At 36.9% G+C, this 17268-nt stretch overlaps 1 protein-coding gene and 1 pseudogene across 2 annotated transcripts in view; one reads left to right on the top strand and one right to left on the bottom strand.

The window, feature by feature from the left end:
- MAGT1 (magnesium transporter 1) overlaps positions 1 to 17268 on the top strand; it is a 49535-nt gene that overhangs the window by 14571 nt on the left and 17696 nt on the right. Inside the window, exons 2-3 of one of the 2 annotated variants that reach the window (XM_068533312.1) lie at positions 1791 to 1960; positions 4491 to 4608. In XM_068533312.1, the coding sequence (XP_068389413.1) occupies positions 1791 to 1960; positions 4491 to 4608 (288 nt within the window). The remainder of the gene's footprint in view (positions 1 to 1790; positions 1961 to 4490; positions 4609 to 17268) is intronic. The other variant, XM_068533313.1, reaches the window with a different exon arrangement.
- On the bottom strand, positions 6586 to 7398 carry LOC137757382 (general transcription factor IIE subunit 2 pseudogene; annotated as a pseudogene).

Here is a 17268-nt window from a genome sequence, read left to right as displayed (position 1 = left end):
GAGAGACCCAGTTTCTCTACATCCTCGCCAGAATTTGGTATTGTTGCTATATTTTATTTTAGTAACGGGTATGTAGTGATAGCTCATTGTGCTTTTAATTTGCATTTCTGTAACGGCTGATGATGTTGAACATCTTTTTGTGTGTTTCTTTGTCATCGGTAGATCGTCTTCGATGAAATCTCTTCATGTCTTGCCTATTTTGTTTGTTTTACTGTTGAGTTTAGATAGTTTTAAAAAATATATTCTAGCCACTAATCCTTTTTAGATGTGTGGTTTGTAAATATTTTCTCCCACTCTGTAGCTTGTCTTCACATCCTTATAACAGGGTCTTTCACAGAGCAAAGGTTTTTAATTTTGATGAGGTCCAGTTTACCTTTTTTTTTTTCTTTTTTATGAATCGTGCTTTTGGTGTCAGGTCTAAGAACTCTTTGCCTATCCCTTGATTCTGAACATTTTCTCCCATATTTTTTTCCTAATTTTTAAATAGTTTTCATTTTTACATTTAGGTATGTGATCCATTTTTAATTAATTTTTTTAAATAAACAAGGAACTTTTTTAAATTAATTAATTAATTTATTTATTTTTGGCTGTGTTGGGTCTTCGTTTCTGTGCGAGGGCTTTCTCTAGTTGCGGCAAGCGGGGGCCACTCTTCACTGTGGTGCGCGGGCCTCTCACTATCGCGGCCTCTCTTGTTGCGGAGCACAGGCTCCAGACGCGCAGGCTCAGTAGTTGTGGCTCACGGGCCCAGTTGCTCTGCGGCATGTGGGATCTTCCCAGACCAGGGCTCGAACCCGTGTCCCCTGCATTGGCAGGCAGATTCTCAACCACTGCGCCACCAGGGAAGCCCTAATTAATTTTAAAAATAAATTTACTTATTTATTTTATCCATGTATTTTTGGCTCTGTTGGGTCTTTGTTGCTGCGTGCAGGCTTTTTCTCTAGTTATGGCGAACAGGGGCTACTCTTCGTTGTGGTGCGCTGGCTTCTCATTGTGGTGGCTTTCTCTTGTTGCGGAGCACGGGCTTTAGGCATGAGGGCTTCAGTAGTTGTGGCAGGCAGGCTCAGTAGTTGTGGCTCACGGGCTCTAGAGTGCAGGCTTAGTAGTTGTGGCACATGGGCTTAGTTGCTCCGCGGCATGTGCGATCTTCCCGGACCAGGGCTCGAACCCGTGTCCCCTGCCTTGGCAGGCGGATTCTTAACCACTGCGCCACCAGGGAAGCCCCTTTAATTAATTTTTGTATAAGGTGTGAAGTTTAGTTTGAGGTTCATATTTTTGACTATGGATGTCCAGTTGCTTCAGCACCATTTATTGAAAAGGCCGTCCTTTCTGTACTGAGTTGATTTTGCACCTTTGTGAAATATCAGTTGGCTGTACTTGTGTAGGTCTATTTCTGGCTTTTGTTTCTGTTCCATTGATCTATGTATCTATCCTTTTATGTAGCTATATAATAAACCTTAAAATCAGGTAGAGTGGCTTTTCCCACTTTCTTTGGAATCTTTAGCAAATGAAAGGTTTTTTGATTTTATCTTATTTTATTTATTAGGTTATAAATAAGTAATTCACATAAAAAATGTAGTATTGCAATATACATTTAAACCTCATCATGAAATAGTGTAATTTTAAGAATAATTATCATCAGGCACAAGTACTAAATTTAATTTTTAGTTCTTTCACATTTTTTATGTACCTCTGCTTATTAGTCGTGGTTTTAAGTAAGTTGTCTAGTTAAAAGAAATTTTAAATGCCAAGTTGAGAGTATTAATGGCATGCTGTCTTTGTCTTTTTTTTAGATGGTGCTATCTGAAAAGGTTAGTCAACTGATGGAATGGACCAATAAAAGGCCTGTAATAAGAATGAATGGAGACAAGTTCCGTCGCCTTGTTAAAGCCCCACCGAGAAACTACTCCGTTATTGTCATGTTCACTGCTCTCCAACTTCATAGACAATGTGTCGTGTGCAAGTATGAACTTTCAACTACACTTTAAAAATTAAATAACTCATAAGATTTTAACCATTTCTCAACCCCAGAAGAATAAAATTAGTTCAGTGGGTACATAAACAATTAATGTATATACGTTACTTAGAGTGTCTGTAGTAACACATAATAGTACTACTCTTTTATAGTCTTTTCTTGATGGTCCATATTAGTGGGGGAGGGACAAAGAGCAAGGATAAAGTTTCATGGTAACCATCCTAGAAATAACATAAAAAAATCTAACAATCATCTTTTAAATTGGTATCAACTTATATAAATGTGTGTCAATAGCATTGATGTAGTGTTTTATTATTTGTGTGTGCTTTCAACTTCATACTCTTGTTTTATCACAACAACCCCAGAAGGTACATAAAGCAAATATTCTCTCATTTTTGGAAGAAACAGGTTCCAATATGTTAACTGGTCTACCCAAAGCTATAGATATTTATTAATGCAATAATGGTGGCTACATGCAAAATTTGGAATTACAAGAGAACTTTTTTAGAAAACAAAGATGCATGATTTAGAGGTGTTTCTTTTTTCTAGATTATTTTATAGTAATTTTAAACCTTAGAAATCGAGACTAATCTCACTTAAAATTTCATCAAACAATGGTTTGTTGATTTTATTTTACTATTTCTGAATGATCTTAAGAAAAAAGACATTTCTTTAAACAAAAGCACTATAGATAATTAAAAATAGTGGATACTAAAAAATAAAATTGCTTTTGCTTTTTGTTGTTTATTTACTTATATTTTTAGATCAGTATAGTGATTTGGGAATTCACTTTAAATGAAATGACAAAGTTACCCTGTGAAAAACTAATTTAGTAAAATCTTGGAGGCTTTCCAAATTCTGATAGCCTGAGCACATGTGAAGGAATAGACAGCCTTCTTTCAGAATAGTGTGTTATGCTACCCCAAGCCTTTCTAACTCTTAAAGGATTTTCTCCCCAGAGGTAGGAGATAGTCAAGAGGTACCAGAGTGCTTTTTTTTTTTTTTTTTTTTTTTTAGGGATGGCTGTTATGCTGAATATAAATTAAAATTAAGTAGAAGAAGGAAAAAGAATAGTAGGTATTAACTGTGAATAAACTTAAACTCTGGAATTACTCTATAATTCAGTCAGTTTACTCACTAGCAATCATGAGTATAAAAAAATGTCAGGGAATGAACAAAGTCCTTCATAATTCTGTATTAAATGCAAATTAATGGAGTTCTTAATAACTAAAGTTTTTAATAGTGTCTTACTTTTTATAAGACCAAATTGTAAATTAGCACATTTTCCTAAACTCATTCAAATAATTAAAATTAAGCAACAGCGATGTGTGTAATACTATATATTTGGTGCTATCAGGATGAAAAGTGTAAGAAAGATGTGCTATCCTTATCATCTGGCTAGGGAAATCAGTTCCACATATGAAAATTTAGCTGGCAATATAAGACAATTTATGATTAAGTACCAAATGAATTGTGTGCATAATAAATGCTATAAAATTTCAGGAAGGACATATAAGAGGAGTGGTTAGGGTTGGCCTAATGGAGAAGATAGGATTTGCACTAGGGCTAGACAGATGGATCAGATTTACATAGCAGTAGGATATTCTGATTAGAAGCAATCATGTGTGCAAGGGTACAGAGATAGGCGTAAAGTGCTGGAATTAAGAGATCCTGTTTGAGGTTGAGTAGTAGTAAGGCTATGTAAAAGCTAGATGCATTATTTGGAAATAGATGATAAAGAATTTTGAATAACCAGTGAAAGAGCTTGGAGACTGTTCTGAAGGTAATAGAAAAGCAACAATGGTTTCTGATAAGAGGAGGAATATCAAGAAAGTAGTCATTTAGGAAGACTGATATATATTGCAATATAAGAAGGATTGGAGGAGGAGAAAGTAGAGTTAGGGTTTTAATGTTCTATGTCAGATATTAAGGATCTGACTTTAGATGATAACAATGAAAATAAATGGGGAAGGATAGAGTTAAAAGATAATCAGAAATGAAAAATTGTCAGATCTTAGAAACTGAAAGCATATGGGAGATCAGGGAAAAGTAAAATATGGCCTGAGGTTTCAATTAATCTCAATTCCTTAGATTCTTCTCTTTCACTGTAATAATTCATCAGACTGTATTTTTACTAAGTAGCATTTTGTACTTTAGATTTCTTAAATAGATTAATATTATAGTCTAATTTCTCTGGGAAGTACTTCAACCTAGTCTTCGAACTCTTAGAAGTAATTTAGGGTATTAAAAATTGGTGTAGAAACAATCTAGTTAGACTTTTTTCCAGCGAATGTTGCAGGAGCTTTGAGATAAGGAGTAGGCACAAAGTATGAAGCAGAGTCAGGTAATCACTACTTCATGGTGAAATCCCCAACACTTGGTATAAGGCTTCTCTTATGCCAAAACAGTGGCAGTGTTTTCCAAGGTTTGTCCTAACCCTGTCAGCAGAGCCTGACTTGCATTAGATTGCTTTAAAAAATGTTTTATATGTTATCCTCACAAATCCGATTGCATCCAGGCAAGCTGATGAAGAATTCCAGATCCTGGCAAACTCCTGGCGATATTCCAGTGCATTTACCAACAGGATATTTTTTGCTATGGTGGATTTTGATGAAGGCTCTGATGTATTTCAGATGGTAAGCTATTTGGTTTATTCTATTAAATAGGAATAGATAAAATATGGATAATATGGAATACCTTTTTTTCAATGGCTGCAAGAAGTTAAATAAGATTTGTCTTACCTAAGATCTAGAGTAGTTAATGAGATAAAAGCTAAACTTAAGCTAAACATGAAATATAGTGGTCAATACTAGCCTATTAGAATATGGAAATTGGGTAGAAATCAAGTAACTTTTATGCATTTTTTATTGTGGTAAAATATAATAAAAAATTACCACTTTATTTTTTTCAATAAATTTATTTATTTATTTATTTCTGGCTGCATTGGGTCTTCGTTGCTGCGCGCGGGCTTTCTGTAGTTGCGGCGAGCGGGGGCTACTCTTCATTGCGGTGCGTGGGCTTCTCATTGCAATGGCTTCTTTTATTGCAGAGCATGGGCTCTAAGCACGCGGGCTTCAGTAGTTGTGGCTCACGGGCTCTAGAGTAGTTGTGGCGCACGGGCTTAGTTGCTCTGTGGCATGTGGGATCTTCCCGGACCAGGGCTCGAACCCGTGTCCCCTGCATTGGCAGGCAGATTCTTAGCCACTGTGCCACCAGGGAAGTCCCCCCTCTTTCATTTCTGATATTAGTAATTTATGTCTTCTCTCTTTTTTCTTAGTTACCTTGGCCTAGAGGCTTATTGATTTTACTGATCTTTTCAAAGAGCAAGCTTTTGGTTTCATTGATTTTTCTCTATTGCTTTTCTACTTTCAGTTTCATTACTTTCTTCTCTAATTTTTATTATTTCTCTTCATTTAACTTTGGATTTAATTTGCTCTTTTGTTGGTTTCCTAAGATGGAAACTTAAATTATTGAGTTTAGATCTTTCTTTTTTTCCCGTATATGCATTCAGTGTTATAAATCTCCCTGTAACCATTGCTTTTCCTGTATCCCACAGATTTGGATAAGTTCTGTTTCCATTTTCATTTATTTCAAAATACTTTTTAATTTTTCTTGAGATTTCTTCTTTGACCCATGTGTTAATTAGAATTGTGCTGTTTAGTTTCCATGTATTTTGGAATTTTCCAGTTATCTTTCTGTTATTGGTGTCCAGTTTAATTCCATTGTGGTCTGAGGGCAGACATTGTGTGATTTCTGTTCTTTAAATTTGTTATGGTGTGTTTTATGGCCCAGAATATGGTCTTTCTTGGCAAATTCTGTTGTTTTGGATGAAGTAGTAGTCTATAGATGTCAATTATATCCAGTTGTTTAGATGGTGTTATTGAGTTCAACTATGTCCTTACTGATTTTTTGCCTGCTGGATCTGTCCATTGGGTGTTGAAGTCTACAACTATGATAGTAGATTTATCTATTTCTTCTTGCAATTCTATTAGTTTTTGCCTTACATAGTTTGACACTGTGTTGTTAGTCACATACATGTTAAGGATTGTATGTCTTCTTGGAGAATTGACCCCTTTATCATCATGTAATGCCCTTTTTTATCCCTAATAACTTTCCTTGTTTTGAAGTCTGCTCTATCTGAAATGGATATAACTACTCTTGCTTTCTTTTGATTACTGTTAGCATCGTATATTTCCTCCATCTATTTACTTTTTTTTTTCCTTCTACAATGACTTTATTATAAATATGTTCTTTTGGAATAAACAAATATTGCATTCAAGACTATCAGCAAACTTGTTCTAAGGTAATAAAAGAGGGAAAATGGAACCAGGAACCACTTAGAAGTAGAGATAAACAGCAAAGACACCTGCATGCCATGCTGACCGCCTTTCCCCCAAGAAGTAACAGGAGGTTAACAGGGGACATCACATTTCTCATTAGTACATTAATGAAAATAAGCTTTGAGTTTGGTAATTTGCACTAGTTCTGTAAACTGAACTGCTCCTCTCCTCAGTCCTAAGAACTAGAATGGGAAGACAGTCAGTCTTCGGATCCCAGCATCAACAAGGAAGATCTTGACTTTGTAACTCTTTGCTCTCAGACAAAACTGTTCACTACTTGCCAGGAGCGATGTCAGAGTAGTCCTTCAGCACCCAGGCCAAGTGCTCACTGTGAGTCTTAAACCATCGCTTTTTCTGTGAAGCAGGCTTTTTCCTTCTCTGAATAGGGGCCACTTTCTTTGGTCCGGATTCCTGCATGGAAGAAATACCCTGTCACTTTAGATACTCTTCAGTTTTCTCCTCCTCCATTGAATCCACGGTGACACTCCTTCACAGTTTCTGAAACTTTTCATCCACAGAAAACTGACAGCTCTTATCATTGAAGAAAAGAATTTTCTTCTTATCAGGAAGGTTTACAAATGGTATCTGGTCCCCTAAAGCCTTAACGGCTTTCTGGGAATTGGGCAGTCCTTCCTCAATGTCTTCTAAAAGAATTCCTCCTAAGCCTCACTGGTCATGCTTATTTAAGAGCCTAAGTAGGACCTTCTTATCTTTCAAGTTGTACTTGGGCTTGAAGGCATACTTTCTATCTGTTACTTCAGTTTTGGGATTACTGACTATTGCCTCAGTCATTAGCCGTTGTTTCTGCTTGAGTCCAATATCTAAATGTTGTGTTTCATTCAAAATTTCTTCTAAAGTAAGAGGATGTGTATCTCATTGCTGATGCCATGTCTTCATGTAATTCACAATCTTAGCAAGAATGCCAAACTTATATCCAGAGCGTCCTGATAGAACTTTCGAGTTAAATGATCCATTGCTATGATCAGAATTTTGTTTAGAGCTTGACGATCCTCCATGTTCTAGCTTTGCTTTCTTATTCTTTGATGATGATGACTCAGAAGATACAGCATGGTATACTTCCTCCATCTGTTTACTTTTAATCTATATGTGTATCTATTTAATGTGGGTTTCTTGAAGACAACATATACTTGGGTCTTGTTTTTTGAACCACTCTAGCAATTTCTGTCTTTTAATTGGTGCATTTAGACCATTGATATTCAAGTTGATTATTGATATAGTTGGATTACCATCTGCCATATTCATTACTGTTTTCTGTTTTTTGCCCTTTGTTCCTATTTTTGTCTTCCAATCTTTTTCTGCCTTTTGTGGCTTTAATTGATCATTTTATATGATTCCATTTTTCTCTCCTTTTTTAGTATATTAGTTATACTTTTTTTTTTTTTTTTTTTGCTTTTCTTAGTTGTTGCCCTAGAGTTGGCAATATACATTTACAGCTAATCAAAGCCCACTTTCAAATAACACTATACCACTTCATGGGTAGTGAGAATACCTTATAATAACAAAATAATCCTAATCCCCCCCTTCCATCCCTTGTATCATTTCTGTCATTCATTTCACTTATATATAGGCACATACACACACACAATTGAATATATTGCTGGTGTTATTTTGAACAAACTGTTATGTGTTAGATTAATTAAGAATAAGAAAAACAAAAGTTTTTATTTTACCTTCACTTATTCCCTCTTCAGTCCCTCCCTTAATATATGTAGATCCAAGTTTCCAACCTACCTTATTTTCCTTCTCTCTAAAGAACTTCTTTTAACATTTCCTGCCTGGGATTCCCTCAGTTTTTCTTTGTCTGAAAAAGTCTTTATTTCTCCTTCACTTTTGAAGAATAATTTCACAGGGTACAGGATTCTCTAAGTTGGTGTTGTTTTTTCCCCTCAGCACTTTAAATATTTCACTCCGCTCTCTTCTTGTTTGCACGGTTTCTGAAGAAAAGTTGGGTGTAATTCTTATCTCTCTTCCTCTATGGGTAAGAGGAAGAGAGATTCCTCTGACTTCTTTCAGAGTTTTTTTTATCTTTGGTTTCTTTGAGTTAAATTATATGCCTGGGCATAGTTTTATTGGCATTTATCCTGCTTCATGTTCTTAGAGCTTCCTGGATCTGTGATTTGGAGTCTGACGTTACTTTGGGTTATTCTCAGTCATTAAATATTTATTCTATTCCTTTCTCTTTCTTCTGGTATTCCCATTATGTGTATATTACACCTTTTGTAATTGGCCCACAGTCCTTGGATATTCTGTTCTGTTTTAGTTTCTTTTTTTTTTGTGTTTGTTCTCTTTGCTTTTCAGTTTTTGAGGATTCTATTGATAGATCTTCTAGCTCAGAGATTCCTCAGACATGTCCAGTGTACTAAGTCCATCAAAGGCATTCTTCATTTCTGTTACAGTGGTTTTCATCTCCGACATTTCTTTTTGGTTCTTTTTAGGATTTCCATCTCTCTGCTTACATTAACCATCTGTTTTTGCATGTTGTCTACTTTATCCATTAGAGATATTAGTATATTAGTCAGTTTTGTTTAAAATTCCTGGTAAGATAATTCCAACATCCCTTCCAAGTCTGGTTCTGATACTTGCTCTGTTTCTTCAAATTGTGTTTTTTTGACTTTTGGTATCCCTTGTAATTTTTTTTCTTCATAGCCAGACACTAGATGTACTAGATGAAAGAAACTGCTGTAAAGTGGCCTTTAGTAATGTGGTGTGAGGGGAGAGGGATATTTTATAGTCCTATAATTAGATCTCAGTCTTTTAATGAGCATATGCCTCTGGACTGTGAGCTCCACAAGAGTTTCTCAGTTTTTTTCCTCCCCTCTTAGAGGACAGGATGGCTGGAGTGAACTAGAGTTCGGTATTTCCCTTCTTCCAGGTCAGTTAGGCTCTGATAATACCCCAGCAGGTTAGGCTGTGGTTAACTAGTTTCCTCTGAGAACAGACCTTGTTAAGAAGAGCAGAGTTCTCTGGGGTATTTCAAAATGTTTTCTTTTCCCCTCACCCTGACAGTAGCATGAGGGGATTTTCCTCCAGTATTTACTGTGGGAACCTAGTCAAGCTCCTGGAGGTAAATCTCACAATATTTTTACCCCCCTCCCCCATAACTGTGTGCTTTTGGAGTTTTTAACTCTCAGAGTTGTCCACACTGAGCCTCCAGTAATTTGTCAGTTACAGATCAGGTTTTCCTACTCTGGCAGTGTTCCTGAGGCGGTTTCCACTTGTTGGTCTCTGCTCAGATAAGCCGTGACTCCCTGTATTTGCCTGTCTGTCTCTCCAATCTTGGGGGCAGTCGTTTGCCTTGTGTCTTCCTTTCTCTTAGGGAATCCCAGAAGAGTTGTCTGCTTTTCAGTTTGTTCAGCTTTTTTTTTTTTTTTTTTTTTTGGCTGTGTTGGGTCTTCGTTTCTGTGCGAGGGCTTTCTCCAGTTGCGGCGAGCGGGGGCCACTCTTCATTGCGGTGCGCGGGCCTCTCACTGTCGCGGCCTCTCTTGTTGCGGAGCACAGGCTCCAGACGCGCAGGCTCAGTAGTTGTGGCTCACGGGCCTAGTTGCTCCGCGGCATGTGGGATCTTCCCAGACCAGGGCTCGAACCTGTGTCCCCTGCCTTGGCAGGCAGATTCTTAACCACTGCGCCACCAGGGAAGCCCTGTACTAGTTCTTTCCCCTTTGCGTGTAAGGGGACATAGATGTAATCAGTAGATTCAAGGACATAGATTGAGTTTTGTCTGTTTATAAATCTTTCTAACTCATATATTTGGACATATTTTACTCAACAATTGTATAAAACATGAAAGGAAAGATTTGGGTATAACTTCTTGTTGTACACCTTTACATGAATGACTTCCCAATCCAAAAATTCATTATGTCCCAAATGAAACTCCTGTCTCTCCCACTTCCACTCAAACCCGGTCCTCTTGGGTTCTGTATCATTGGTGACACTTCTTTGTCATTCCTCTTTTTCTACAACATCCATCATCCTTTACTTCCAAGGCCTTCATCTTCTTTCATTTGAACTTACCATCCATATAATACTCTCTCCATATTGCCTGCTGTAACAGTTCCTAGAGGTTTTTTTCTAGAGGGTATTAATAAGAATACTTGGGGGAAAATAAAATTTGAGAAACCTTAGTTTAAACAAAATTAAATTTTATTTTATTTTTTTTTTTAGGTTAGACTTTATTTTATTACCCAGATTTTTTTTTTGTTTAAAGGGAATGCTATTTATTTATTTATTTATTTATTTATTTTATTATTTATGGCTGTGTTGGGTCTTCGTTTCTGTGCGAGGGCTTTCTCTAGTTGCGGCAAGCGGGGGCCACTCTTCATTGCGGTGTGCGGGCCTCTCACTATCGCGGCCTCTTCTTGTTGTGGAGCACAGGCTCCAGACGCGCAGGCTCAGTAGTTGCGGCTCACGGGCCTAGTTGCTCCGCGGCATGTGGGATCTTTCCAGACCAGGGCTCGAGCCCGTGTCCCCTGCATTGGCAGGCAGACTCTCAACCACTGCGCCACCAGGGAAGCCCTAAATTTTATTTTTTACTTCAGGGTATCAAGAACTATGAAGGGTCTTGAGGTTTTATTCTACTTGCAAGCTAACAAGTGACCCTGCCACAGTTTCATAGATGCTCACAGATGACATGACACTCCTGGGTTGGAGTTAAAGGACTTTATTACTCACAACAACAAAATCCAAAGTATCAACACTTCATTGCACTGGTTCCCTAAGCCCCACTTCCCATAGGACAATGCAAGGAAAACGAGTGGGTTGCATTATGGAAGAGGAACTCGAAGCTTTGGGAACCCAAATCTTCTATAAAGGCTAGTAAGCATGCATGCCCTTTGCTTTGGAGGGAGACTCTGTTACTATCTTCTAAGGCTGTACAAACATCCTTGAGAAGATCATCCAGAACAAAGGCAGTCAGTGCCTCTGCTCACAAGACATGCATAAATATGAGAAACTGTTTTCCAACACAGGACTTCTCATAGACTTCAACATGCTGAAATGTGTTATTCCTTCCATTCTAATAGTGCGCTGTAATAAGCAGAATTTCCCCAATTATTGGACCACTTAATGGAGCATTTTAGTTATATTCTATGGAACACACTTTTGGAAATAGTGGCATATAGACTAAAGCCAAAATTCCTTAGTCCTCCTCACTTCATGCCCTCTTTACTCCAAACACATAACCACCTTTCCCATAATTATGTTATGTCATTGTTGTTTTATTTCAACATTGTTGATCGTTTCCTACAACATAAAGTATCTTTTCTCCCTTGCTCCCTTTCTCTCCACTTTCAAAGTTCTGTTTACCCTTTAAGCCTCATTTCAGATATTCCCCTGAAGCCTTTTCAAATCCTCAAATGTGAGTCAACCCTTTTCTTGTATTGTCACAATACTTTCCTTATATTTCTATTATACATATATATATCCAGAGTCTATCTTATAGTAGAATTAACCCTAGAGTTGTTTGACAGTCCCTCTTAGAATATACTTACTTATGGGCAGAGCCAACATCCTGTAGCTATTAGTGCTAAGCACATAATAGATGTTCAGTAAATGTCAAACGGATGGATTAATGTTCCATTTTACAGTATGTCATCATGCTGGTCATATTCTAGTCTCACACAGCTCTATAAATCAAAATCAGTATATTCATAAAACATGCTATAGCCTAAAAGATTAGTGCATTTAGGCCTTTTTAGACCAAAGAAAACAATTTCTAGAGTTTAAGAAACTGCTTTCTCATTCTCTACTATTAAAGCAAGGACTGTTTTGGAAATTAAAAGTTGTAATTCCATTTATTTTAACAAGATACACATAAAGAATTTCTGTTAGTGATTTGTAAAAATACAAAACCAATTTTCTTCTACGTCAAATACCTTTTAATATCAATGTCCATTTTAGAGCTATATTTAGAGTTAGTGGTATAAGGATGGCAGTGTGTCCATCTGTGGAAGAAATTCAAACCTTTCTCCAAAGAACAATGTCATATGCCACAGTATACAAAAGCTAAGCATAGATGAAAAGTGGTACCTACCAAAAACAGTACATCTTGTTTTGGCTCTTTAACATCTAAGGATTTTCAAAGCCTACAAGATTTTTAAAAATTTTTTAATTGTGAGAAAATAGGCATAACATGAAATGTACTATCTTAACCATTCTTAAATGTGGTTCAGTAGTGTTCAGTACATTCAGGTTGTTGTACAACCAACCTCCAGAACTCTTTTCACCTCGTAAAACTGAAACTCTTTACACATTAAATAATTCCTTTTCCCTCTTCCTCCAGCCCCTGGCAACTATCATTCTACTTTGTCTCTATGAATTTGACTACTGTCGGTACCTCATATAAGTGGAATCATAAAGTATTTGTCTTTTTGTGACTGGCTTATTTCACTTACGATAATGTCCTCAAAGTTTATCCATGTTGTAGCATGCATCAAAATTTCCTTGCTTCTTAAGGCTGAATAATGTTGCACTGTATGCATATACCACATTTTATTTATCCATTCATCTGTTGATGGACACTTGGGTTGCTTCCACCTTTTGGCTATTGTGAATAATGCTGCTATCAACATAGGTATACAAATATCTCTTCAAGACCCTGCTTTCAGTTGTTTTAGATTTATACCCAGAAGTAGAATTCCTAGATCATATGGTAGTTCCATTTATTGTTTTTTTTAGTAGCTTCCATATTGTTTTCCATAGCGGCTGTACCATTTTGCATTATTTTTGATTTTTTGATAGTAGTTATCCTAATGAGTGTGAGATGGTGTCTCATTGTGGTTTTGACTTGTAATTCTTTAATGATTAGTGATGTAGAACATCTTTTCATGTGCTTGTTGGCAGTTTGTATACCTTTTTTGAGAAATGTCTATCCATATCCTTTGCCCAGTTTTTAATCAGTTTGTTTGTTTTTTAGTTGTAGGAGTTCTTTATGTATTCTGGATATTAGCCCCTTATCAGACATATGATTTGTAGATATTTCTCCCATTCCATTGATTGCTTTTTCACTCTGTTGATTGTGTCTGTAGCCTGCAAGATATTTTTACAGAGCTGATTTGGTATAAAGATGTTATACTAGTAATCATGGAAATACAAATTACATTAATGGTGATACACAATGTTCATCCATTAGATCAGCTTTTGGCAAGAATGTGGGGAAACAGATACCTTCCTATGTGTCTGGGTAGGAATGTAAATTGGTACAGCCACTTCTGAAGGCAAGTTGGCTCTATCCATTTTAATTTAAGATGTTTCTGCCCTATGAACTAATTATTCCATTTCTAGAGAAACACTCTTAGATGTATACAGGGAGATATGTACATGGCTGTTCATTACAACATCATTTTTAATTGGGAAAAAAGGGGAAAAAAGAACTAAAATACCAACAATAGCATAATTACTTAATAAACTGTGAGAGTGAGGTCGATATATATATATACACACTGTCATGAATAGATCTCTCAAAGATGGTTGAATAATAAAAAGCAAACTGCAGAATATTACAGTTAATGTGATACCATTTGTGTTAAAATAAGGCACACACAAAGCAATATTATATGTTTTCTGTTGGCACATACACATGTATATGAATAAATTCAGAAAGGTCTAGAAATGGTAATAGTGGCTGCCAGAATGGACTGGAGTTGGTCCTCATAACCCTGTAATTTTTTATTTTTAATTTCGTAGGGGAAATGGATTTCATATATTACCTAGTTCTTTTAGACGCATATGTATATTTTAAATCCAAAGGAGGTACAGTAGTCCCCTCTATCCACAGGGGATACATTCTAAGACACTGAAACTGCAGACAGTACCGAACCCTATATGTAACTGTATTTTTTCTTATACATGCATACATACATACATACCTATGATAAAGTTTAATTTATAAATTAGTACAGTAAGAGATTAGCAACAATAATAATAAAATGGAAGAATTAAAACAATATACGGTAATAAATTTATGTGAATGTGGTCTCTCTCAAAATATTTTGTTGTACAAATTTATCTTTTTTATCTTAATTAAGCGCTTATCACTTACTGTGGCTGTAATTTTTGCAGTTGAGGTGGAACAGCAAAGTCAGCATGAATTCATTTTCCTTCTTCACAATTTCATGAAGATTCACTCTTACCATAGGTCTTAGCAACCTCAGCATATGATTTTTTTTCTTTCCTTATTAAGTTGAGAACTTTCACCTTTTCACTTCAGTGAAGCACTTTACAGCTTCTCTTTGGGATATCTGAATTGCCAGCATCACTACTCTTGTGTTTCGGGGCCATTATTATTTTTTTTTAACATCTTTATTGGAGTATAGTTGCTTTACAATGGTGTGTTAGTTTCTGCTTTATAACAAAGTGAATCAGTTATACATATACATATGTTCCCATATCTCTTCCCTCTTGCGTCTCCCTCCCTCCCACCCTCCCTATCCCACCCCTCTAGGTGGTCACAAAGCACCGAGCTGATCTCCCTGTGCTATGCGGCTGCTTCCCACTAGCTAGCTATTTTATGTTTGGTAGTGTATATATGTCCATGCCACTCTCTCACTTTGTCACAGCTTACCCTTCCCCCTCCCCATATCCTCAAGTCCATTCTCTAGTAGGTCTGTGTCTTTATTCCCGTCTTGCCCCTAGGTTCTTCATGACCTTTTTTTTTCCCTTATATTCCAAATATATGTGTTAGCATATTTATTTTTCTCTTTCTGACTTACTTCACTCTGTATGACAGACTCTAATTCCATCCACCTCACTACAAATAACTCCATTTCATTTCTTTTTATGGCTGAGTAATATTCCATTGTATAAATGTGCCACATCTTCTTTATCCATTCATCCGATGATGGACACTTAGGTTGCTTCCATGTCCTGGCTATTGTAAATAGAGCTGCAATGAATATTTTGGTACATGAATCTTTTTTTTTTAATTAATTAATTTATTTATTTATTTATTTTTGGCTGTGTTGGGTCTTCGTTTCTGTGCGAGGGCTTTCTCTAGTTGCGGCAAGCGGGGGCCACTCTTCATCGCGGTGCGTGGGCCTCTCACTATCGCGGCCTCTCTTGTTGCGGAGCACAGGCTCCAGACGCGCAGGCTCAGTAGTTGTGGCGCACGGGCTTAGTTGCTCCGTGGCATGTGGGATCCTCCTAGACCAGGGCTCGAACCCGTGTCCCCTGCATTGGCAGGCAGATTCTCAACCACTGCGCCACCAGGGAAGCTCCATGACTCTTTTTGAATTATGGTTTTCTCAGGGTATATGCCCAGTAGTGGGACTGCTGAGTCGTATGGTAGTTCTATTTTTAATTTTTTAAGGAACCTCCATACTGTTCTCCACAGTGGCTGTATCAATTTACATTCCCACCAACAGTGCAAGAGTGTTCCCTTTTCTCCACACCCTCTCCAGCATTTATTGTTTCTAGATTTTTTGATGATGGCCATTCTGACCGGTGTGAGATGATATCTCATTGTAGTTTTGATTTGCATTTCTCTAATGATTAATGATGTTGAGCATTCTTTCATGTGTTTGTTGGCAATCTGTATATCTTCTTTAGAGAAATGTCTATTTAGGTCTTCTGCCCATTTTTGTATTGGGTTGTTTGTTTTTTTGTTATTGAGCTGCATGAGCTGCTTGTAAATTTTGGAGATTAATCCTTTGTCAGTTGCTTCATTTGCAAATATTTTCTCCCATTCTGAGGGTTGTCTTTTGGTCTTGTTTATGGTTTCCTTTGCTGTGCAAAAGCTTTGAAGTTTCATTAGGTCCCATTTGTTTATTTGTGTTTTTATTTCCATTTCTCTAGGAGCTGGGTCAAAAAGGATCTTGCTGTGATTTATGTCATAGAGTGTTCTGCCTATGTTTTCCTCTAAGAGTTTGATAGTGTCTGGCCTTACATTTAGGTCTTTAATCCATTTTGAGTTTATTTTTGTATATGGTGTTAGGGAGTGTTCTAATTTCGTACTTTTCTATGTAGCTGTCCAGTTTTCCCAGCACCACTTATTGAAGAGACTGTCTTTTCTCCACTGTATATGCTTGCCTCCTTTATCAAAGATAAGGTGACCATATGTGCGTGGGCTTATCTCTGGGCTTTCTATCCTGTTCCATTGATCTATATTTCTGTTTCTGTGCCAGTACCATACTGTCTTCATTACTGTAGCTTTGTAGTATAGTCTGAAGTCAGGGAGCCTGATTCCTCCAGCTCCATTTTTCATTCTCAAGATTGCTTTGGCTATTCGGGGTCTTTTGTGTTTCCATACAAATTGTGAAATTTTTTGCTCTAGTTCTGTGAAAAATGCCAGTGGTAGTTTGATAGGGATTGCATTGAATCTGTAGATTGCTTTGGGTAGTACAGTCATTTTCACAATACTGATTCTTCCAATCCAAGAACATGGTGTATCTCTCCATCTATTTGTATCATCTTTAATTTCTTTCATCAGTGTCTTATAATTTTCTGCATACAGGTCTTTTGTCTCCTTAGGTAGGTCATCATTAGTGTATAGGAATGCAAGAGATTTCTGTGCATTAATTTTGTATCCTGCTACTTTACCAAATTCATTGATTAGCTCTAGGAGTTTTCTGGTAGCATCTTGAGGATTCTCTATGTATAGTATCATGTCATCTGCAAACAGTGACAGCTTTACTTCTTCTTTTCCGATTTGGATTCCTTTTATTTCTTTTTCTTCTCTGATTGCTGTGGCTAAAACTTCCAAAACTATGTTGAATAATAGTGGTGAGAGTGGGCAACCTTGTCTTGTTCCTGATCTTAGTGGCAATGGTTTCAGTTTTTCACCATTGAGGACGATGTTGGCTGTGGGTTTGTCATATATGGCCTTTATTATGTTGCGGAAAGTTCCCTCTACGGGGGCCATTATTAAGTAAAATAAGGCTTACTTGAACATAAACATTGTGGTACCACGACAGTTGATCTGATAACCAACACTAAGTGACTAAT

The sequence above is a fragment of the Eschrichtius robustus genome, chromosome X (assembly GCF_028021215.1).
Source record: "Eschrichtius robustus isolate mEscRob2 chromosome X, mEscRob2.pri, whole genome shotgun sequence".
Classification (NCBI taxonomy): Eukaryota; Metazoa; Chordata; class Mammalia; order Artiodactyla; family Eschrichtiidae; genus Eschrichtius; species Eschrichtius robustus.
The sequence above is the reverse complement of the archived record's forward strand: the minus strand, read 5'-3'. Positions and strand labels throughout refer to the sequence as shown.